This window comes from Terrapene carolina, unplaced genomic scaffold (genome assembly GCF_002925995.2).
Source record: "Terrapene carolina triunguis isolate 2854851 unplaced genomic scaffold, T_m_triunguis-2.0 Scaffold42, whole genome shotgun sequence".
Classification (NCBI taxonomy): Eukaryota; Metazoa; Chordata; order Testudines; family Emydidae; genus Terrapene; species Terrapene triunguis.
The window spans coordinates 209,041-233,518 of NW_020664393.1; the positions used below are offsets into that span (position 1 = coordinate 209,041).

At 43.0% G+C, this 24,478-nt stretch overlaps 1 protein-coding gene across 4 annotated transcripts in view; it reads right to left on the bottom strand.

Moving 5' to 3' along the window:
- LOC112106981 (dermatan-sulfate epimerase) overlaps nucleotides 1-24,478 on the bottom strand; it is a 296,569-nt gene that overhangs the window by 28,430 nt on the left and 243,661 nt on the right. The window contains exons 1-2 of one of the 4 annotated variants that reach the window (XM_024200488.1): nucleotides 21,020-21,198; nucleotides 4,496-4,964 (exon numbers count right to left, since the gene is read on the bottom strand). In XM_024200488.1, the coding sequence (XP_024056256.1) occupies nucleotides 4,496-4,911 (416 nt within the window). In that variant the 5' untranslated portion in view covers nucleotides 4,912-4,964; nucleotides 21,020-21,198. Of the gene's footprint in view, nucleotides 1-4,495; nucleotides 4,965-7,340; nucleotides 7,654-21,019; nucleotides 21,199-24,478 lie in introns of those variants that run through there. The other 3 variants (XM_029912453.1, XM_026653475.1, XM_024200489.2) reach the window with 3 other exon arrangements.

The window sequence follows — 24,478 nt, forward strand, 5'->3', positions numbered from 1 at the left end:
CCCCCCCCCCCCCCCCGCGTCCCGATATTTCACTTGGGTGATCTGGTCACCCTAACTGTCAATGACAGAATGGCATTTTAAATGAAACAATGTATCTACCCTCACACTTATTAAATCAGTGAGGTTGTACTAATATCAACAAGAAAGATATTTTTCTTCCATAATTCCAGGCAAATTAGGTATATTTAAATAAACTCTATAGCAAGACGGGTCCAGGTTTTCTGAAGCTCTATTCCGGTGATACTGCATGCACTGTTCTATTCTGTACAGGTTCATCTACCATGCTCCTCAGCATAGTATCTGAGCTCCATCTAGTAGTCCTATAGTATGTTAAGCAATGTAACTAAAATCTGTCATGTGTTTGCTCTCTCATTCTCTCTCAAGGGGAGAAAAGTGTGTGCAGTGGAGTATGTGTTGCTATGTATTTATGTTTGAGAAAGCAAAGTCAAAGAAATGTGCCTTGCCCTTGGAGTAAAAGGTGGCGAGAACGATCCCGAGAGACTCTGTCTCCCATACAGATGAGCTTTACCCTTATTGTATAAAGTTCCTTTGTGCCAGAGGAGTGAAGTTGTCAACTGTCATCTTCATTGTGGTGCTTTAGTTGATCTTGTGAATACACTGGAGTCTGAAGAGTTGTCTGCATAGCATCTCTGTGGCAATACGTGGCTATCCAACGGCTCCCAAGTTCACTTTGGAGAGGGAAGTCACAACAAGAAGGCATTTGCTTTCCATGATTTGCTGGGTAGCAGAGAGAGTGAAAGCTGGGACATCTTGAATAGCTCAAGAGCCAAATTCTCTCCCCGGGAGTGCAAGGCCTGAGAAAAAGGGTTTTGTGCAGTAAATTGCTACAGAAGTCAGGGAACGGAATCTTTCCCCAAGTTTAAAAGTCAAAATGTGTGATTTTTAATTGTTGATCCATGTATTTGGGGACCTAATTGCCATGCCACTATCTTTCTCCCAAAATCCCCTTTGTGGTGTGTGGCTATAGCCTCTGTTCTGTGGCATTGTCCCACAACGCCCAGCCAGTGCAGAATCTCTGCATCCTACTCCCCCCCTCACACTCTGTTCTGTTCTAGTTCCTAGACCACCATGATAGGGTTTGTTGGGTTTTTTAACCCTCTCACTTCATGATGCAGCAGCACCACAGCAGTTCTGCTGCCTTTCAAGTCCTGGGATACCCATGTGGTAGGACTGGGCTCACACAGTCAAACTAAATCCCTCCTGAGACTACCTTGAGTCTGTAGAGAGACCCAGAGGACATCTCCAGGGTGACAGACTCTTAATAAGTCTCCTTATAAATAATAAAAATTAAAAATAACTTGCTTGGAACTCTGAATAGGTTTAGATCAGGGCAGGCCAATGATAAGGAACAGTCACTGCTTTTTATTAAAAAGCAACCAATGAAGAATTTTTCCTGCATATAATTCACCTCTTTTTCTATCTCACCTCTCCCAAGGGTTTTATCTGGGCTTGGAAGGATTATATTTTTAATCAGTAAATGTTGACAAACGTCAATTCCACCATAGACGCACAAACCAACGAAAAAATAATAATCAATATGTACAAAATGTAGGCAAAGTAAGAAAAACGCTCCTTGAAAACGTATTAATTTGATTAGAAGACATTTTTGTTGTGTATTTTGACCTGTGATGTGATGCTGACAATCTGTGTTTCAACAGTTAAAGCTTTCACTTTTTGAATTTCAACATCTACTGTCATTAAATTACGGTCTGACCATTCCCCTCGCCTAATTTTCCACAAAAATGAAAATATAAATAGATAAAAATAGAAAAAAATGCTTAAAAATAAACATTAGAATTTTGATGGATATTAATGAATTCTGCCAAGCCTAGTTTTATAGAGCTACAGCCCCAATCCTGCATGCTTCTCCGTGTGGGCTCAGAGGCATTAGCGGATAGTTTTTATGTTAATCTTGAATAATCTTATTTGTCATTTTCTTTTATTCTGTGTCTGTCACTTGTAACTATAAGGAACAGTGATTAAAGAAAAGGGGAAGCACTGACCTCAGAACACACTGCTATTGAAGGCACAGGGAGACAAATGTTAACTCTGCGCAGTGTATGAAAACAAAATAGGGTTTAAGAGACAATGTAAATCCATTACGTTTTCCCTCTGAAAGTTAAACCGTGATCTAAAGTGACACTTACTATTAAAATACAGGAAAATCAACAACTGCTCTACACTGCAGAGGTTGCATATTGAGTGTAGGATGACTGTCAAGAGACCAAGCAGCAGGGTTGGCTTATAAAGAAAAAAGATTTTCCAGTCCAGACAGCTTAAAAAGAAAATAGAATGATTTAGTCCCCTCCCCCCACCTTGGGGAAAGAGACCAAACGAAAAGTTGGGCACGAAAACTACTATAACCTACAGCATAAGCAATGTAGCTCACAATAACATGGGGTTCATTAGCCAACTCAGACCAAGATCTTCCCTGGCTAGCTCTCTTTCTCCTGATGTTTCTGCAGGTTTGTTTCTTTCAATCCTGTTTCCTTTGTCCCAGGTTCTCATTTGCTAACCTGCAGCATCTTGGCCCTCAGCAGGGTTTGGCTAATCTGGCTGTCCCAACCATTAGTAGACTAGCAACCACCATCACTCGCTGTTACAAAGGGGTATGCATTTGCCTATTTGTCCTTTCCCTAGGCCTGGGATGAATGAATGTTGCAGATATTAATGAAAAGAAAACAAGCAAAAGAAGAATGCACTACCTTTCACTCTATATTCATAGAACAGTTGCTCAAACATAAATACCACTCAAAACATAAAAACCCCAGAATAGGAAAGATAAATGAATTTCAAAGGGAAAACAAGACCAGGCAAACAAACAAAACCAAAGTTTCTTCAAGAGACACATCTTTTCACGATGCCTCATTCATTGAAAATCTGATGTGTACAAGACGGGTTCAAGAACAGTATGTCAAATCAGTGCTGCAAATCAGGACTGAAAAGCTTTGACAAATTAGACATTTCATACAGTATTTAATCAAGAAAGCAAATGCCACGTGTCATTCTGAATGACAAATCTGATTTAAGTTAACTGAAGAAGTGGGTTTTTTACCAATGAAAGCTTATGCCCAAATAAATCTGTTAGTCTTTAAGGTGCCACCGGACTCCTCGTTGTTTTTATTTAAGTCAATGTTACGAAATTTGAAATTAAACACTGGAAAAGACATCTATATAGAGTATTAAATCTTACAGATGAAGAATATCATCTTGGACTTCCCGTACCGGGAGAACCCTGCTAGGAAGGTAAGAAGTTTTACCACCTTATAAGAGAGAGATACTATTAGTGAGACTCTTTTTTTAAACCATGTAAGTGGCAGCACATACATTAATATTTCCTAAAGGCCAGAAGCTGACACCCTTACTTACACTGAAAGTAATCTTTTTTCTATCTTACGGTATGTCTATACTAGAAACATAAGTCGACCTATATTAGGTTGACTTACAGCCACTGCAGTAAGGAGCAGGAGGGAAGCTGCCCAGGGCTTCTTGCTTCCCCATTTCCCACCATAAGTGGGAGGGGGGAAGCCGCCCAGAGCTTCTCACTTCCCCATTCCCTGCCAGGAGGTGGGGGGAAGCAGCCCAAGGCTTATCGCCCCTGGGGAGCAGGGTCTTGCCCCCCTTCCCCCACCCACTCCCCACCAGGAGCCAGGCAGCCATGTCAATTTCAGCTGGGAGCGGGGTCCAGCCAGATCCCTGCTGGGAGAGCGGGGTCCATTCTTGTCCTGGGTCCCAGCCAGGAGCAGGGTCCAGCCCCACAGCTCTTTGGGGGGGAGGTGGGGGAGGGGGCTGCCCAGCTTTCTTGTCAATTTCACAGCTCCTGCCATGAAATTGACAAGACAGACAACAACAGTAACTGCAGTGTCTACACAGCCACTGTTTTGCCCTAACTACACTGACATAAGCCTTACACCTCTCATGGAGGTGGAGTTATGATGTCAGTGTAGTAGGGCACTTTCTTTGGTGGGAGGAAGGCTGTAGTGTAGACACTGACATAAGCAGGTTGATGTAAGCTGTCTTACCTCGACCTATCAGTGTAGTGTGGATCAGCCCTTCATGCCTGGCAAAGATAAAAAGCCACCCAACATCTCATGCATAAACCTGCAGTGAAATCCTGGCCCCACTGCAGTAAGTGGGAATTCCCCCATTGACTTCAATGGAGCCAGGAGGTCACTCCAGGATTGTAAACTGATGATTCTGTCACAATTAGAATTATTCATAACAGATAATGTTCAATGAAGATTAAAGAGTGGCTGGTGCACCATTTCTAACAGAGGGCAAATTAATTCTCAATATTATTTATCAAACTAAGTATACAGACAACTGAATTATGATTTGACATATTCAGAACAGGCAAGCATATCAAGTTAAATATAAAAGTCAGTACCTTATACTAACATACTCTCACACATTCCTTCACTCATTCAATTCCAAGCAGAGTTTACGCAGTAAGAACAAAAAGACAAAAATCTACCAACTAGGCTGAGCCGCCATCCTTTCCATGTAATCCTTGGCCATGTTTATGGCTTCGATATTCTTGGGGTAGAGCACACAGAACATTGCCAGGGCACCCAGATTATTGCCATAAATTTCATTCCACCGAGCACTGAACTCCTTGGGATCCCAGGGAGGAAGATACTCCAGGGGACTGGACAGCATGGTCTGAACTGCCTCAGTCAGACGAGCTGCAATGTGCTGATGCGTAGTGGCAGCCTTGATCCGCAAATCCTCCACCTCTCCTTTAGAAAAGTACAGCATGGGGTAGCTGTCGTAGTTGGCATTGACAAAAGGAATCACAGCGCTTGGGTTCTCATCGGTGCTGGAGGCCAAAGCAAAGCAAACCACATGTATGAAAAACACGCTGGGAGCCCCCCGTGTGTGAGTCCTCATTGTGGCATCAGATCTCCAGGTCTCAATGGCAGCCAAACCATCTTTAAAATATCCTAGGGATGACAAACAAGAGTGAAAAGGGGCCATTAGACACAATTCACTGGACAACAGTTGCCATCACAGCATATTTCACAAGAAATCTGATTCAGTCTGGAATTATAAGAAAACATGTGTGCTGTACAGGTGGCTTTTAAATCATTTTTACATTGATACTTCAGATAAAACCCATTCTGAGCAACCAACTTTAAAATCAGGGAAGCTACATTTTTGGAAAGAAAGGCCCTTTCCCACAAACACATCTTTACTCAGATTCCGGAGTGATGAGGATGGTATAATACACAGACATCTACAACTCAATATAGAGCTTAAACTCTTGACTTCCTAAGAATCAGAATAATTATGACTGTGCCTAATGTAAAACATCACTGACTGTGCTAGCTAAGGTGGGGGAGGGAAAGAGAAGCAGAGATTATGTTAACAGCAGCCAAGACTGAGTGCTGGATTGGCTGATGTTACCAGCTGTGGAGTAAAGATTTTGGAATGCAAGAGGTTTGTGCTGGGGTCATTTTATACTGTGTATAAGGCCTCTGGTTCTGACACGTCTTCATTTAAAAAAGAAAAAAGCAAGCAAACAGCAGAGTCCTGGCAAAGCACATGAGATAAATGGCCCATAGGGTGTGTGGAGTTTTTTTCTTCTTATTATTTTAAAGGGCCTTCCATTTTGCATGTGGAGATTTATTACCAGACACGAAAGAAGCAAAAGTGAACAAAAGCACATTTTCCTAAATAAATGGCTGTCTTAAAATGTGTTTAAATGACAAATCTATACAGAGGTTAAATGTATTTAAATATAGGTAGTTACTTTTTGAAAATTACTAGCTCTCTAGCTCCAGGTCTCAGACAAATCAAGGCTAGGATCCCCCGGAGGAAAGTCAGGGAATTCCTGAAATTCTTCAGCCGGGAAAGGTTATAGAAAGCAGACCCAAGAAAGACAGTTTTATGTAAATAATGAAGAGTAGTTTTCAATTATTAAAAAGAGAAGTAGGCTGAGGGAAACCAGCAGCCAAAATCAAAGATACAATGATTTTTCTAAGGAAAACGTGGTTCATAGATTCAGAAAGAAAAATCTTAAGAAGCTAAAGCACACAGTTACCCCCTGCTTCCCCGCCAATCCCACATACACAGAGAGGCCAGGGGGTCAAAGCTGAAGTTAGGCTGTTATGTCCATATTTAGGCACCCAGGCCCTGATTCAAAAAGGTATTTAAGCACATACAAAGTCAATGGGATTACTTCTGTGCTTAAAGTTACACATGTGCTTAAGTGCTTTGTTGGACTGGAGCCCTAAAGAAGAGAGAGCTGTTGAGTACTGGGCACTTTTGAAAAATCAGATCATGATTCAGGTGTCTAAATATGAACTTAGGAGCCTAACTTCAGGAACCCAGTTTCTAAGTTTTGGCTGTGCTGTGCGTCTTCTTTCATGGGTGCCACCAGGATAAAAATAATATAAGCGTTCTAGTTCAGACACCAGTTTCCAGCACAATAATTCTTTTAACACTGAGTAATAGGAGGAAAAAAATGAATAGAGCACTTATAAGTGTTTTGTTACATTGTATGAATAAGTTCTGTGTCTTTTAGACAAAAGAATTATGATACAGCAAGTGTGTAGATTGCTGGGGACTATTTCTATTATATCTAATATCTCTCTCTCACACATAGGTTTATCTGCTACACTTAAGACTAATCCTATCAATCAGCTGTAAACAATGAATTCCTGCAATAGAATATTCTGACAGGAAGGAGTTAAGAACCAACCACATTTCAAACATGATGTGGGTTTCCTAATAGTTCTGAAGGACTGTTTCCATAATAAAAGCCATAGTTTTCCAAAAATTCTTTTAATTCTTTAGATCTGGAAAAAAAAAAAAAAAAGATTAAACAAAAGATAAACCAGAAAGGATTTCTGAAGAACAAGCAACAATTCCTGATTCTAGAATAGGAGGAAGAATTAAATGTTTTCTTCATAGTCATACATTACAAGAAATCACCGCTGCCCACAGAAGAAGCAAGACACAGACATTCAATAGGCAAATTCTTCATTCCTCTCTCTGGTTCCAGTTCAGGAAAGTACAATACCAACAATGGGACTTAAGCATTTGCTTACATATAAGGATGCGTGCTTAAGTGCCTTCCTAAATGAGAGCCTCTCCGAACAAACAACACAGAAAATACAGGAGCATTTCCTAGGGTCTTTGCAAGGTAGATCACATCTTCCTAGTACCCCACCATTTCATTAACATCGATCAATACAAGCCATGCATCATTCCCCCCCCTTCATAAATTTCTCAATATGGAACTGAAATATAAATGCCACATGAACCTTTTTTCTCCCTCATACATTTACAGTAACCATCATACAAGACTGACTGACCTGAAGATAGGCTGTTGTAGGAATAAACCTCATCTTCTTTCATTATTTTCAAAAATCAAGATCTTGAAGAAAGTCAGCAGATACTGGTAAAAACAATATTTTAAAATCATTCCTGTTTATATTTCATGTATCCAGGAGTAAAATGTTAAATGATCATAAGGATATTCTTAAACTGCAGAGAAGACAACATACTGTCTCTAAAGTTCAAAAAGACCCAAATCATGTCCACTTTTTCATTAGTATCTAGGGCCCCCAAATCAGCAGCAGCTATGTAAGGGAGAAGGCAGGTCACAGGGTGTTCATATTCCTTCCTCTAGACTCTATTCTCTATGGAGGCACCATCCACAGCAGTATGGAGAGGGTCAATGGGGTAAGACCCTGGCAAGCCCATGGGATCAGTGTCTCTGTGGATCCACTGTTCATAGAATCATAGAATATTAGGGTTGGAAGAGACCTCAGGAGGTCATCTAGTCCAATGCCCTGCTCAAAGCAGGACCAACACCAACTAAATCATCACAGCCAGTTGGGCCTTAAAAACTTCTAAGGATGGAGATTCCACCACCTCCTTAGGTTACCCATTCCAGTGCTTCACCGCCTTCCTAGTGAAATAGTGTTTCCTAGCCAACCTAGACCTCCACCACTGCAACTTGAGACCATTGTTTCTTGTTCTGTCATCTGCCCCCACTGAGAACAACTGAGTTCCATCCTCTTTGGAACTCCCCTTCAGGTAGTTGAAAGCTGCTATCAAATCCCCCCTCACTCTTCTCTTCTGCAGACTAAATAACCCCAGTTGCCTCAGCCTCTCCTCGTAAGTCATGTGCCCCAGCCCCCTAATCATTTTCGTTGCCCTCCGCTGGACTCTCTCCAATTCATCCACATCCCTTCTGAGGGACCAAAACTGGACGCAATACTACAGGTGTGGCCTCACCAGTGCCGAATAGAGGGGAATAATCACTTCCCTCAATCTGCTGGCAAAGCTCCTATTAATACAGCCCAATATGCCGTTGGCCTTCTTGGCAACAAGGGCACGCTGCTGACTCATATCCAGCTTCTCGTCCACTGTAGTCCCCAGGTCCTTTTCTGCAGAACTGCTGCTTAGCCAGTCAGTCCCCAGCCTGTAGCGGTGCATGGGATTCTTCCTTCCTAAATGCAGGACTCTGCACTTGTCCTTGTTGAACCTCATCAGATTTCTTTTGGCCCAATCCTCCAATTTGTCTAGGTCACTCTGGACCCTATCCGTACCCTCTAGCATATTTACCTCTCCCCCCAGCTTAATGTCATCTGTGAACTTGCCGAGGGTGCAATTAATCCCTATCATCCAGATCATTAATAAAAATGTTGAACAAAACTGGCCCCAGGACCGACCCTGGGGCACTCGGCTTGATACCGGCTGCCAACTAGACATCGAGCCATTGATCACTACCCATTGAGCCCGACAATCTAGCCAGCTTTCTATCCACCTTATAGTCCATTCATCTAATCCATACTTTTTTAACTTGCTGGCAAGAATACTGTGGGAGACCGTATCAAAAGCTTTGCTAAAGTCAAGATATATCACATCCACCACTTTTCCCATATCCACAGAGCCAGTTATCTCATCATAGAAGGCAATCGAGTTGGTCAGGCATGACTTGCCTTTGGTGAATCCATGTTGACTCTTCCTGATCACCTTCCTCTCCTCCAAGTGCTTCAAAATGGATTCCTTGAGGACTTGCTCCATAATTTTTCCAGGGATTGAAGTGAGGCTGTAGTTCCCCAGATTCTCTTTCTTTCCTTTTTTAAATATGGGCACTATATTTGCTTTTTCCAATCGTCCAGGACCTCCCCCGATTGCCACGAATTTTCAAAGATATTGGCCAATGGCTCTGCAATCACATCTGCCAACTCCCTCAGCACCCTTGGATGTATTAGATCTGGACCCATGGACTTGTGCATGTCCAGCTTTTCTAAATAGTCCTTAACCTGTTCTTTCACCACTGAGGGCTGCTCACCTCCTTCCCATACTGTGTTGCCCAGTGCAGCAGTCTGGGAGCTGACCTTGTCTGTGAAGACCAAGGCAAAAAAAGCATTGAGTACTTCAGCTTTTTCCACATCATGTGTCACTAGGTTGCCTCCCCAACTAGGTTGTCCCCCCGCCCCTCCTGTTCAAACTGTTCTGCATACAACAGGGAGGGACACAATTACTTCCCTTGGACTCTACAACCTGGGTAGGGGGCTGGACTATTCCTCACCAACCACCACAGAGGATCCCTGCCCAAAACCCACTTATTTGGGTTTTGTAAAGACAGGGAAGATGTTGGTGTAAGTGATTAAACAGTCAAAGGGCAAGCCAAAAACTTTGGATCTTAGCAGGGTTCATTTGTGAATCCTTGGAAACCTTCATCTTTATAAAGAAGCAGCATCATTGATAATGATAGTAATAATGGAAACATTCACACAGCTTTAAGGATCATGGAACATGAAAAGCTGCAATAATAAAATCAGAAATAAAACTATAAATAATGATAATAAAAAATAATGGTGAGAAATTAGAGGTTATGCAGCCCTATACACACTGGGGCCGCCATGACAGACTGTGTCTCACCCCCAGGAAGGTCAGATAGCAGTACAACCACTGCCCTCTCTTGGAGGTTCTGTCAGGGGGAGCAGCTTTCATTTAAGGCTCCGACAGAGGCTCTCCAGGAGATTTTCTACCTATTTGATAAGATTAGCACACTGGATGTGGCTCACCATTTAAGACATGCACACTGTCAATTTCTTATCTTCAGTTCAGGGTTGAGATTCCCCAAGCAGGAAGACAAAGTTAGGCCAAAACTGGGGCCCGCTCCTCTTCTCCTTTCACTTTGGAAGGAGCTGTGTAGCTGCAGTTTTCCATATAACCCCACATTATCTGAGTTATGTTTCCATATCATGAAGTATGAATTCTCCTCATCCAGATATAATATAGGCATTCATCTGAGAAGAAGCTATGATAATGAAAGATGCTATTGTGAACAAAGAACAGGACAGGAAGTCAGGAGATCTGAGTTTTATTCCTGTGTCTGCCACAGACCTTCTTTCATCATCAGACAAATCATTTAACCATCCGTCTATGATTCAGCAAAGCACTTAAGCCCATGATGAACCAAATCCATCCTTGTTCAGCAAAGCACTAAAATGCATGGCTAAGTCTCAGTGAAATCAATGCGACTTAAGTACATGGTCAATTCATGCTTGCTGATAGTGTGGCCAGGTGTCCAGTTTTCGACTGGATCTACTGACCGGACACCCAAGTCTGATTACTGTGGGCAGGGGAAGCACCGATTCATCACCCGCACCAGCCCCTACTCACTCCTGGCCACCTCCTACCTTCATTGGGTGGCTGCAGCTCCCAGCCCCGGCTCTGCAGGTGAGTCCCTCCTGACCCACGCAGGGAGGGAGGAGAGAGGAAAAGCAGTGAGAGATGGAGGGAGGGGGAAAGAGGAGCGAATGGTGGGTTGGGACTCAAGGGGAAGGGGCAGGGCAGGAGTGGGGCCTTGGGGGAAGAGGCGGGGCGGGGTGAGGCCTGGCGGAAGGAGTGGGGAAGGGGAGGTTCCGGCCCTCCTGCTGGAGTGTCCAGTTTTTAAAAATTTTATTAAGATGATGTTAAAAAAAAAAGTGAACAGAGTTTGAGCATAGAAGTGTATTACAAAGTTGGCAACCCTATTTGCTGAACAGGGATGGACTCAACCACTTGCCTAAGTGCTTTGGTAAATGGGGCTTCTGGGCTTAGGAACGCAATTAAAATGCACTTTGGGTCCATCCTAGCTGAAAGAGTCAACACATTTTCGAATGTTCTCCATCGATCTAATTGGGATAATTTTCCCCCACCTTACATGGTTGTTTAAGGGGTAAATTAATTTATTTTTATATCTATCTATCCATCTTCAGATGCAATGTAAGGGAAAAGGATAAAATTTGGCCTCAAATAGTAACAATTATACTAATAAATGCACATATGTTTTAGATTCACTACAATTGGATTAATTTATATAGTAAAATTCAATTATTGTAGTAGAATTCATTTATTTTGAAAATTAACTTCTGTAATGCTGAATAACCCTTAACAGGACAGTCAACTGATTTACATTGTTTGTGTATTGTTCTCTAATGTGTTTTTTTCCCCTAAGATAATGATACAGAAATAAATCAAATTATTTTGCAAACGAATAAAAAACCTGATTACTTGAACAGCTGCTATTTCAACAGGCAATTCCAAATTTGTTCAGATAATTGGCAGCTCATACAATCAGATATCAGTGGTAAGAGAATCAATACACAGACATGCTGCCAGTTTGTTAGACAGAAAAGTTAGGATACAGGCAGTAAGATAATTGGGATCCTATCATACACTATTATTTAAATTAAGAGATTTCCCTTAATCTTGTCTCAAAATGTGAAACCACACAGTCACCATACACAACTTGGAAGCTAAGCTTTAGGAAGCCATTCAACATTTTTGGGAAAGAATTTTCTTTGTCTAATTAGTAGGAAATCACTCGCGGATACAGTCAAGTATAAAAAGAGGGCAAATGTGTTACAAGCCTAACTGGGCAAGAAAAAAGGTTAATATACCAATTTCTCAATAGTTTGAAAGGGCAGTTTCCTGTGAATCACACTCAGTGGACGGATGTTCAACTGTAGCCAAAATGTGTCATAACACTGATGTCCCTTATGGAGCTGAATATTGCTATGTGCAAATTGTGAGTCCTCCAAATAAAGTTAGTTTGATACAGCATTTAAGGTAAAACAAGAGGTAGGCTTTACTCTAGTTAGAAGTGCATGCAAAGAAAATTCCAGCACTGAGCGCCACAAGATGGGGAGGGGGAGGGGTGGAGACCTACAAGGTTCCCTGCCTATACAATGTCATCTCATTTCTGGTAAAACCCTTTAAATAATCTGACCTTCTAGATCCCTCATGGTGTCTTTACAAAATAGAAATTATTTGGAGTGTCCTGGAACTTACTTTGGGAACTGATTATACAGTCATTGTGCTCAAAAAACATTATTAAACTTTAGTGGAAGTTTGGCTGGCATGACAACTGCAGAATAAAGCTCTACAAGTCCAAAAGCAGAAGTGACCTAAGACCTTGCTAGCACCTTCAACTCCAGTGAGGCTCATCTCTTATATGAACAGATGTACGTGATGGAGACTAAGCACTCAGAAGAGTGATACAACTGAAACAGTACCATAGTTTTAAATGAAAAATGTCATAATGAAAAATGTCAAGTTCTGCAAGAGAACTTGTCTTCTAAAAAGTGGCTCTTGAGTTTCAGGGATATTGTTTTTGTCATTCTGTTCTTTAATTGTAATAAAAACATAATTTCTTGATACATTATTCATAGTGATAGCGTCTACTACTCAAGTTAATATATTGCGTTAGTCCATACCCAATCCTGTCTTGAATTATACAGTGACGACACTTCCCATGTAGTAACTTAAACTGCATGATAATATCAGCCCATTAAAGCAACAATGTCAAAATACAAATCTTGAAAACACACACTCACAGCCAATCAGATAAAAGAGTTGTGCAAATCTGAGTGGGGAATTATCTAATACCAATAACAGCTGCTTTCTTATGTTGGTCTGAACTGCAGAGTGTATCTTGTTCCCCTAAACAGGCATGCATAGACATCCTTTTGCGCAAGTGCTGATAACTGTCAATAACATAGTTACTTCTCTCAAGTGGTGGTAGGCTAGATCACAGATAGAGTAAAGGAGATTTTCTGTAGGAAATTTCCTTTTTGGCACTTGGCCCATAGTCTTCAAAAAATTAAGCAAATCTTTCTGTATAATACATGTTGCAATTTAGTCTCATTGATAATAATGGAAATAACTGATAAATCCTCCATACGTTGACTGGAGAATTGTTTAGCCTGCATAGCAAGCCCCCTCACTACTGTCCCATTAAAAAAGTGATTTAATACTGGTTTAAATATTTCAGCAAAACAGATTTAAATGTGGAAGAGCAACCAACCCATTTGGTCCGAGATCAACAGAGTTTAAGAGCTAAATACTGTAATACGGTTAAAGAGAACTCTGGGGGCCTAATTCCTGGATAGTAGTGTGCAGTTCCCACACGTGTGCATGTACCCCATGGCAAATTAAGCAGGACACAGAAAGGGCCCAGGAAAAGTACCATCTGATTCTACACAAATTATAACCTAACTATCCAGATTTCCCATACTTATACAGTTCAAACAGCACTAGAATCAAGGTATTTTCTGTTCCTTTCAGAACTTCAAGATGGGACAACGGGGCAAGAAATTCAGATGTTCCAGTACAGTCAGCAGAAGTCCTCTCTTTCATTCCCTCCCCTCACCCATTTCAACCATGCAAAACCGGTGACCAAACTTCAGTCCAGTGCCAAATAGGAGGATAAAATTCTGGGAAGAGTTCAAAAGCACCACTTCCTAATTCACAACGTATCTTACATGGCCTACTACGAGCCATTACTTCACCTATTTTACTGTAGAGTCCACTGGGTAGAAAAAATGTTAAACAGCAAATGTTATTTATTTATTTATTGTTCTGTAAGCAAATACATTATAGCTTGAGAAAATAATTTGTATTGAAACACAGTACACACAATATGCAAACCCAAAGTATTAAAGCCGGGAAGTCAAATACAGGCACAACATGTTTCCTGGGCACTAACATTCCAAATTTAGCAATCTATCATCATGTCATCCTAGAGTTTTCAGATATGGACAAGCATTCTGAACTTTGCTTTTAATTCATCTCCATAAATCTCAACTACAGCTAATATGTTTGCAAAGGCATCTTACTAAGAAAAAAGTTGGTTTTTCACTATTTATATCCCGCTAAGAGTTATACAAAGAAATAAAAGACAGCCAGAGACAATATTTTTCAATACTAAGGAAATAATATTTGATATATGTAATACTGAACAATTTCACTGGCTAATTAAAATTAACTTTATACTTAGCTTTAAGTTATGCACTGAACTCTCCATGTATTTAGAGTTGTATGCAGCCCTGCAAGAAATATCACCCCGTAAAAACCTAAGTTCCCTGTAAACTGTGCGGCCACACAGCAGGCTATTAAGCGTTGCGCAGGCACTCAGGGAACCCGCCCAGCTGGGACCTGCCGGGGGAGGGGCGCCCCTCCCCCGGCCTCAACACCAGACTTGCCGTGGCCCCAAACCCCTCATCCCCGGCCCCACCCCAGAGCCCGCACCCCCAACCGGAGCCCTCACACCCCTGCACCCTAACCCTCTGCCCCAGCCTTGAGCCCCCTCCCACACTCCAAATCCGTCGGCCCCACCCCCATCACATGAATTTTGTTCTGTGCACCAATATGGGGGTGATGTGTCACACAACACCTCCATATTGGTGCACAGAACAAAATTCATTCCGCACACGTGTGGGAAAAATTAGAGGGAACACTGGTAAGAACTAAGGGTTGCAAAAAGTTTGCAACACGCTACTGGTAAAACAGCTACCACAAAGTACTTTAATCAGTTTATTTTAGGCATTTTTAATCTGCCCATTTTCTCTGTATGCAGACTTCTTGCAGTTATTTTTTCACATCTTATAATCTGTCACTTTTACAACCGTTTATATAGAGCAATAGAAGCAAAGTGCACTATATTAAAAAGTTAACTGCAAAGTTTTGTCAATTTCAAAACAAGATTTAAATTGTTGGTACACCAACAATTGATTTTTTTTCTAATTTAATATTTACTTAGCATTGAAATGCTCCCTCAGTAATCTCGTACTTGTGCTAACGTTATTATCCTTAACTCCATTTAGGCCCTTTTATCCCATGCTCCATGGAGTGAATAAGAAAGTCATTTTGGGATACTCCTAAAGGCACTCATTCCCAACTAGTGCAGACTCGTTTAAATATTTGCATTCGTTGCATGAAACATCAATCAGTGTCACCATCAAAAATGTAAAACTACCCAGACACAGAGAAAGATGTCCTGAAGCACACAGCCTTAGTGCTTTTTACTTCAGACTCAACTGAAGTCACTTATTAAGGGATAGGTATGTAATTCAGGATATAAAATATAGTTATTTTTATTTGTAAAATCTTTCCAGAGAAATTAAGATTAATAGAAGAAGAAAACTCTAGAACTTGTTTAGTCTTTCAGTTAGGATGGACCCAAAGTATGTTTTAATTGTGTTCCCAAGCCCTGATAACATTCAAGGCTATAATCGTGGAAACACATTCACACGTTATTTATTAACTATAAGCCGCAGTTATGGATTAGGACCCCGTCATGGTAGGCACTGTACAAACATATAACAAAAATATAGTCCTTGCACCAAAGAGCCTACAGTCTAAAGCAGTGGTTCTCAAACTTATTTGATTGGGCCCCCCTTCTTTGTGTCTGTAGTCATTTATGCTCTCCCCCCTCCCCAAGTACATATACCACCACCCAGCTCTGAAGGCAGAGTGGAGAGCAGCAGATTCTGGCCAGAAGCCCAGCTCTGAAGGCAGCGCTGCACCAGCAGCAGCACAGAAGTAAGGGTGACAATGTGAAAAGTTGTATTTGTCAATATCATTGTTCACAGCAGACACAGAAGTAAGTGTGTAGCAGCGCACAAGGCAATGTGAAAAGTGATATTCATCAATATCACTGTTCACAGCTGATTTAGCACCCCATTGCCACCCTTACTTCTGCGTTGCTGCTGCCACCCCGGGGCTGACAGCCGGAGCCCTACCTCCTCCAGGTGAGGATTGGGGGTGAGGGGGAAAGAGAAATTAAGCCTGGGATGCCTCCTGGGGGGGGGGGGAGACTTGAGCCACCTGCCGATGAGGCACTGGGCGAGCGGAAGGAGAGCCTGAGTGGCGGGGCTCCGGTTATCCCCTTTATCCCTACCTCCCGGTGTGCACTGCCCTTCTGCACGAGCTCCAACCATCCTGGGCTGACAGCCACAGCTTTTCAAAAAAACCCAAAAATAAAATAAAGCACATAGCTTGTGTCTCCCTTAGCACATTCCCGCGTTTCCCTTGGCAGGCTCGCCCCATAGTTTGAGAACTGTTGGTCTAAATCAGGGATCGGCAACCTTTGGCACGCAACCCATCAGGGAAATCTGCTGACGGGCCGGGACTGTTTGTTTACCTGCAGCATCCGCAGGTTCAGCCGATCGCAGCTCCCACTGGCTGCGGTTTGCCGTTCCATTCCAATGGGGGCTGCGGGAAGCAGTAACCAGCACATCCCTTGGCCTGCGCCGCTTCCCGCAGCCCCCATTGGCCTGGAATGGCGAACTGCGGCCAGTGGGAACTGCGATCGGCCGAACCTGCGGACGTTGCAGGTAAACAAACCGTCCTGGCCCGCCAGCGGATTTCCCTGATGGGCTGCGTGCCAAAGGTTGCCGATCCCTGAACTACAGTAATTAGTGGATTCTTTGTAACTTGAAGTCTTTAAATCATGATTTGAGGACTTCAGTAACTTAGCCAGAGGTTGGGGGTCTATTACAGGAGTGGATGGGTGAGGTTCTGTGACCTGCAATGTGCAGGTCAGACTAGGTGATCACGATGGTTAGAGCCCTGCACCGATACAAAATTTGTATCTGCATCCGATCTGCGATCCACAAACACAATCTATGGATATCCGCATCTGCGAATGCAGATATCCGCAGATTTTCAGGGCTCTAACGATGATCCCTCCTGGCCTTAAAGTCTATGAGTTTATGAGATTTTAGTGAAGCTACGATTTCACCCCGGATTATATTCCTAGCTCTGCTTTTGACTAGTGCTCAGAAAAACATCTGAAACAAAACTTATATGCCTCATATTAGTCGGGGTTGCTTTTTAAGGAGTAGTTATAAAGAAATAACTTAGATTCAGCCTGGTTACAAAATGCAGTTAAGTTCCAGAATAACAGATTGGTACCAAGTTTGTAACACAAAGCTGCTGTAACCTGGTTCTTGATATGGCTCTGCTTATAATGTAGACTGGGCAATTTTTTTAAACAGGCTGGGACAAACTTGTTGCTGGAATGTTACTTAAAGGGATAAGAAAAGGTCTCCAACATAGGTCAGTCTTTTCTCAGTCAACTTTTTTGTATTGGCTAGGTTAAACCAATCAACCAAAGTGGTTTGGGGAAAGTGTTTGTTCTTTTTAGATACTTTAAAAATAGTTTTATTGCTAGTTAAAGGTGCCAGACTGACAGCAGTGGGAACGAAAATCTTTCTACTCAGTGCATGGATCATGGATACGAACTGTGCAAGTTTCTATATGCAATCCTGGTAATGTGTCTCAATCTTGACCTAGAGGGATCACTTCTGTATGGGGAGGATAGTTCTGTTTATAATCCCATTCAATATTTGTTCTCTCTGCTGCGACTACTAATTAGGCCTTGTTTACACTAGAATGGATTTGCATGTATAGCTAAGTGGGCATATCTAATCCGGCTAGTGGAGATGCAGTTTATACCAGCAAAAGAGTTATTTCGCCAATATAGCTTATACCAATTTCCTGAACAATACAAGATATACTAGTAAAAGGACTTTTTTGGACAGAATAACTGCATCTATATTTGATTTTTGGTGGCACGGGTATGTCAGTTAGGCTGTGATCCCCCCCCCCCCCCCCCCCCAGCTGGCGTAGCAATGCAGGCAAAACTTTTAAGTGTAGACCAGGCCTTAGTAATAAATAAGAACATTTGTCCACTAGGAACTGAAACCATCATACTCAAGTCACCCAACAGCCATTCCACAGTGAGAATGGCCTAAACTGGATTTATAGCTTTCGTTCTGATGAAAGGCTTTCTATCCCATTATCATTCACTTGAGCAAGTGAAATGAAATGCACAGAAGACTTCAATAGGTTTAGAGATCTGGATAAAATGTTATAAAGTACCAGGACTTTAGGATTAATATCTAAAACTTTAATTGTCTATTGTTTTCATTATTGTTATTTTTATTCGTATAGCATCCAAATTGTGCTAGATGCACCCAACCAATGTGGTTTGCCCACAAGTAATTAATACATATCGATTTTCTGTTCCAGTATTGGAGAGATTTATTTACTACTATTCCAATTATAGTTAGATCAGTCTGTGAGGTGTGAAGTGCCTTGGAAGTTCAGCTAAAGCTTTAAGCTCTGGTTCTTTGATTCATAAACTCTTCTCTCTTTTAACTGATCTTGCATTAAATCATAATGCTCAATTTGTAGTGTCATTCTTTTGGTGACAATACAAAGTGATATCAAGCATTCTGATCTTACAAAAAAAAAATCAAGCTATACAGCCAGATAAAGGTGAGATAAGAGCTTCCGTACTTAACAAGAATAATAGAAAAGACTGCTAGGAATTAAAATTGTTTTTTGTTTTATTTAGTTCTAACAACTTTGGACCAATAAACTGTATTCCTTTAACACCCCTTTGTTTTGCTGTTTAGGGCAATTTATAGATAGAGTGTCAGCTTTAGCTTGAGATTTCCTTACTTTTGCTGTTTTGTGCTAGAACCTTTATATTACTTAGCTCACAAAAAATGCATGTAAACAATGATCACTTGTAAGTGAATTCAAAGTTGAAATGAGATTTTGCACATCAATAGCACTGTCCATCCAAGAATCTCCAAGCAATTATCAAACATTACATTGACTAAATCTCACAACAACCCTGTGAGCTGGGAAAGTACAGATATTCCTGTTTATGGTGGAGAAAACGGAGGCCTGGAGAGGTGAAGTGATTTGCCCCAGGTCACCCGACAAAGACTGTTTTAGAAGCAGAATCTAAATATTGACTCCACATCTTGAATTTTAACTACTAGATTATGTTCCTTTAAAATATTTTGTTGTGCTGCAATATATATTGGCAACATAGTATGATAAAGACAGCCAATGAGCCACCTCTTGCCTGGAATTTCTGTCGCCCACGAAAGCTTATGCTCTAATAAATTTGTTAGTTTCTAAGGTGCCACAAGTACTCCTGTTCTTTTTGCGGATACAGACTAACACGGCTGCTACTCTGAAACCTTTGTTTTTGCTGGATTGTGTCAAAAAACTTTAATCTTACTGAAACAGACACTGGCCTTTTTGTGGCAACCAAAAACAATGCTGGTATTGTGTACATTTGAAGAACAGTTTAGCAAACAGCTTCTATCTCTGCTTCACTATACAGTGAAATAATTATATTGAGTCTTTATGAACTCACATTGTTTTGACATGGAAGAATCTGTCGTGTTAGAAAAGTAAGGATTATAACCACTTTCCTGCAACATCATTTTGGAGCACCACATATTGATGCCTGTGTTCCAGGGTAGTATCAATTTAGTACAGTATGCAATATCTCTCCTTTTAAGGAAATATATCCCACCATCATAATGGGAATGGGGGGATAAAATTGATGATCTAGTAACAATGGTCCTATAGCACTTAAACATTTTTGATAACAACCTCAGGCAAATCATGCTCTTGTTCTGTGCCTCGGTTTCCCTAGCTTCAAAACAAGGATGCTCACCTTTCACAGAGGCTTAACTCATTAGTGTCTGTAAAGAGCTTGGGGGCTCTTGGTGCTACAGAAGAGCACAAAGCTCCAAAGTTTAAAGTTTTCGTACTACTTTTAGTCATTTTGTCCCCATCTAACCACTCAACATTTCTCTAATACAGCCCAGTTCTGTAAGGTGCTGAATGTCTGGCGTGGTAATGAGCAGCCATTGACTAGACAAGTGGTTTTCAACTCTGAGGGTACGCAGAGTAGGTCTAAGATTTCCAAAGGGCCCTGCACCTCCAGCTGAAAATTTTTAGGGGGCTGCAAATGAAAAAAGGTTGAAAACCACTGGAGTAGACCACTGAGAGGACGCCGACCTTCAAGATCACTTCCCAAGTGGTTTGTTGCAAACTGATTTAGACAGGTAAGGAAAAATGATATTTCTACTCAAATTCTACTGGCTTGATTCCCAAAGGTGATGAGCCCCATCAGAGTCAGTGGACACTTTGGTGGCCACAGCATCTCTGCAAATAAAAAACAAACAAACCAATCCCTCTCTCTGGATGTGTCAATCCCCCTTACATTTCCTGGTACAGGGAGATCACTGACTGGGAGCACTTTCTCAAAAAGAAAACATGCCACAGGACTCCTAGCTGCACAGAACTATTCGGAAATGCAATTGCTGCCTACATTGGGGGAGGGGGCTCAGCTCCAGGCTCGATGAGAACCAGAAGGATTCGGTCAGGCTCACCGCACACGTGTCTCGGCAATACTGCACACAACACGTCCCAATGGAGCACGGCTCAAGCACTTTGGTGAACTCTTCCCGGTCCCCACAACAAGCCCCTCGCCCGGACTCGCTGCCCGACGCTCCGGAGCAGCAGCGGCTGCTGTGGGGTTAGCGCGGCTCGAGAGTCCCTGCACTTCTCCCGGGACAATCGAGCCGATCTTCTTCAGCCCCAGCCAGCCCCCCGCCCCCGACGGCGCCCCTCCAGCCTGCACCCGCGGCCCCCTGCCCCCCGCATTAGCCCGGGGCGCATCCGGGACGGTCCTGCTGCCCCCCACCCCCAGCAGCTGCACCGCGCATCATGCCGACGCCGCGAGGGGCTCAGGGGCAGGGGCCGGGAGACAAGCGGAGCCCCCCGCCCGCAGCGGAGCCGGACGCTTGGCTCCCAGAAAGTTTCCACTTCCAAGCCCAGGGCGAGTTCCCGGATTGAGGGGAAGCGCCCCCCCCCCTTCACCCCTTACCTCGCCCCCGACAGTCCTCCTCAGCCCGGCCCCGGCGCGGCGGCAGCGCCCGGCAGCCGCAGGGGGAGCCGCTCCGGACGCCCCCAGCTCATTGAGTCGGCCGGGCCATCCCCGCGGCGGGCGGACAGAGGCGCCTGGGGCCGGGCGCAGCGCGCGGAGAGAGGATGTGCAGGCGCCACCGGGACACCCGAGCGCTGCCAGAGCAGAGGGAGGAAACCGCAACGTCACCGAGTGCAGCTGGGGGAGGGGAAACGCCTGGGGAGCCCCCCGAGCCCACCCCCTCCCCCCGCCCGGGCCCGGACATCCTCCCTCCAGGCTGGAGAGCAGAGCACGACCCCACCCCTGCTGAGCCGTGCCGGGCGCTTCCTCCCCCCCCCCGAGGTGCAGCACAAACAAGGCACATGCCGCACTCAGGCTACAACTCCAGCACGGGCTACAACTCCAGCTCCTTTGGATCTACCGAGATCCTGCTGCTGCTTGTTGTACCCGATCCCCACACTACGTCGTCCACACAGAGACCAAGTCTAGCTGCTCCTACTGCCCCACCACCACCACATCCAGACCCCTAGGAATCCCCCGAGACTCAGCCTTGCAAAATCCCACATGCAGCTCTGGATTCCTTCTTGATTCAGGCAGGTTTTGGGTCTAGGCTTCCAAGGTCTAACTTCTAACACAAGTCTACACTCCTACTGCACCTAAAAATTCTGGACCCTGTTGCATTCTGGTACATGAATGCCACAAAATCCCAGAAACAACTAGGAGTCCTTGTGGCACCTTAGAGACTAACAAATTTATTTGGGCATAAGCTTTCGTGGGCTAGAACCCACTTCATCAGATGCATGGAGTGGAAAATACAGGAGCAGGTATAAATACATGCAAAGATGTGAGTTGCCTTACCACGTGTGAAGTCAGCCTAACGGGACAATTCAATTGACAGCAGGATACCAAGGGAGGAAAAATAACTTTTGAAGTGGTAATGAGAGTGGCCCATTTCAGACAGTTGACAAGAGTAACAGTAGAGGGAATTTAGTGTTGGGTAAATTAGGTTTAGGTTTTGTAATGACCCAACCACTCCCAGTCTTTATTCAGGCCTAATCTGATGGTGTTCAGTTTGCAAATTAATTCCAGTTCTGCAGTTTCACATTGGAGTCTGTTTTTGAAGTTTTTTTGTTGAAGAATTTCCACTTTTAGGTCTGTTATTGAGTGACCAGGGAGATTGAAGTGTTCTCCTACTGTTTTTTGAATGTTATGATTCCTGATGTCAGATTTGTGTCCATTTATTCTTTTGCGTAGAGGCTGTCCGGTTTGGCCAATGTACATGGTATCATGTGTATTGTGTACTATATACATAATAAAATTGAGGATAAAATAAATACTTTGGAATTGTAGTCTTGCTTCTTTAAGCTGTGTTTGGTTGCAGATTCTCCAGTATTTCTCGGCTCTGGAGGGCTGAACAAATTTTATCACTCTCAGGCTCTTCTAGTGGGATCAAGATCACATCATTTACTGTACATGTGAAAAGACTGTGTCCTGGCCACATTCTGGTAGTGTAACTGAAAAATACATTCTGTTTACCTACATTTTCGCAGAGGATATTCTTCGACAGAAATCTACTCTGTGATGTTGCTTGAGGTAGAATGATTGCTGAACTCCACCAGAGGTGGTTGCATTTTAATAGTGAGTGAGTGACATTGATCACTGCACACAGTCTGTAAAGTATTTCTTAGGATTCTTGTTATAGAAATGTAAAAGCTGTAGTTTCTGATTTTAATCAGATTGTTCATAGTGGGCAGTCTGATTTGCTGCTGTATTGAAAAGATTAGCTAACTTCTGGAAACAAATATTTGTGTAGGTCCTGCAGCTCTGTTGGATTTCACACCACTATTAGCACAATGAAGAGACCAGCCACAGTCAAGGGTTGCAGGCTCATGGGGCAATGACACAGCCTGGAATGAACCCATGTCTACTTCCAGTGATGATAAGCCTAAAAGAAGGTTATATGGAGTCTGGTGATGAAGGATGCTTCATGTTCTTCTCACCTGTGTTTGCGGAAATGTAAATTTGCTTTGTCTCCTGCCATCTCCTCTCCCTGCTGTCTCAAAGACTCTGTTTACTACATATATGTAAACTGAGGTAAACACACATTTCTTCATTCAGTATACTCTTGCCTAGGCAAGACTGCATGGTTTTGAACATGTGCTAAGAACATTATACAGGGGGAGTTCATAACTTTACATATAATGTTACTACATACGTTTCAGCATGATATCATTGACCAGCAAGTTATTAGTTTTCAAATGATCTCTCTCTCACACACACCTAACAAGACAAAGGAACCAGCCCTTTGGTCTTGGGGAGGCAGGAGTGGGGGAGGCTGGGGATCCTGACCTGAGAATTTGGTCAGGATTTGGTCCCTTGCTGTTGGGAAACTATGGTAAGGATTTTACCTTGAACCAATTCTAGCTCATTAAGTTTAGCTACTATAAAGCATTTTATTTTAATTTCTCTTGTAACCATTTCTGACTTTAATGCCTTATATTTGTATTCAACTTAAAATCCTATCTTCTTTTGTTAATGAACTTGTTTTATTTTTAATCTAAACCAACCCAGTGCAGTGTTTAAACTGAACTCTTTGGGTAACTCCAGTTAAAGTAGCAAACTTTGAATATTGACCCTTTACAGGGCAATGGACCTTTAATCTCTGAACTGCCCAAGAGAAGGCTGGACAGTGCAGAACACACATTTTGGGGGAAATTCGGGACTGGGAGTGCATTGGGGTCACCCTGCAAGTAGTAACCAAGGCTGGTGGAAGTCAGACTGGTGAATTACTGACAGGCTGCTGGGGTCAGAGTTGCTGAACCATGGTTGCAGCTATACACAGACATTCCGAGTGTGGCCTGCATGCTAGCAGACTGTTTGTGGGCAGCCCAGGTTGGAAGCTACACTAGTAAAGCACTTTGAAGCACTCAAGGCTGCAGGGCAGGCAGCGACACTACTGGTTTGGATTGCACCCTGGAATGTGACAGAGGGGCAGTTTGGTGAATGAGTAGCCAGAGAGCCATTGCACTATTCGGGTCTGCTGGATGGTTAATGAGCTGCTGAAGTAAGAAAAAATTAGAGACGCCTCTAGAGCTACTCTTCACTGGGAGCCAGTCTAGTCTCCAGCTATCTCCAGACTTGAAGAGACAAAATATTCAGCTCACAGCTACTTTCCTACTTCCCCCAGCCAGGGGCTGCACTAAAGAGAACAGCTCAGAATCTGAGCCATGTCTTTTTTGAGTCCCCTTTGCCAGCACTGGCCTCTTCTCAGAGATTTGATACAATCTCGCCATGCTCAGTGTAGATGTCCTCCTCGGTGCGGCTCCTGTCACCTCTGACAGACTTTCTGTATCTCTCTGCATCAGCCGTCTCCCCCTCTACTTTCAAATTTCATCGGAAAATGTCATCATTTCTCTCCCC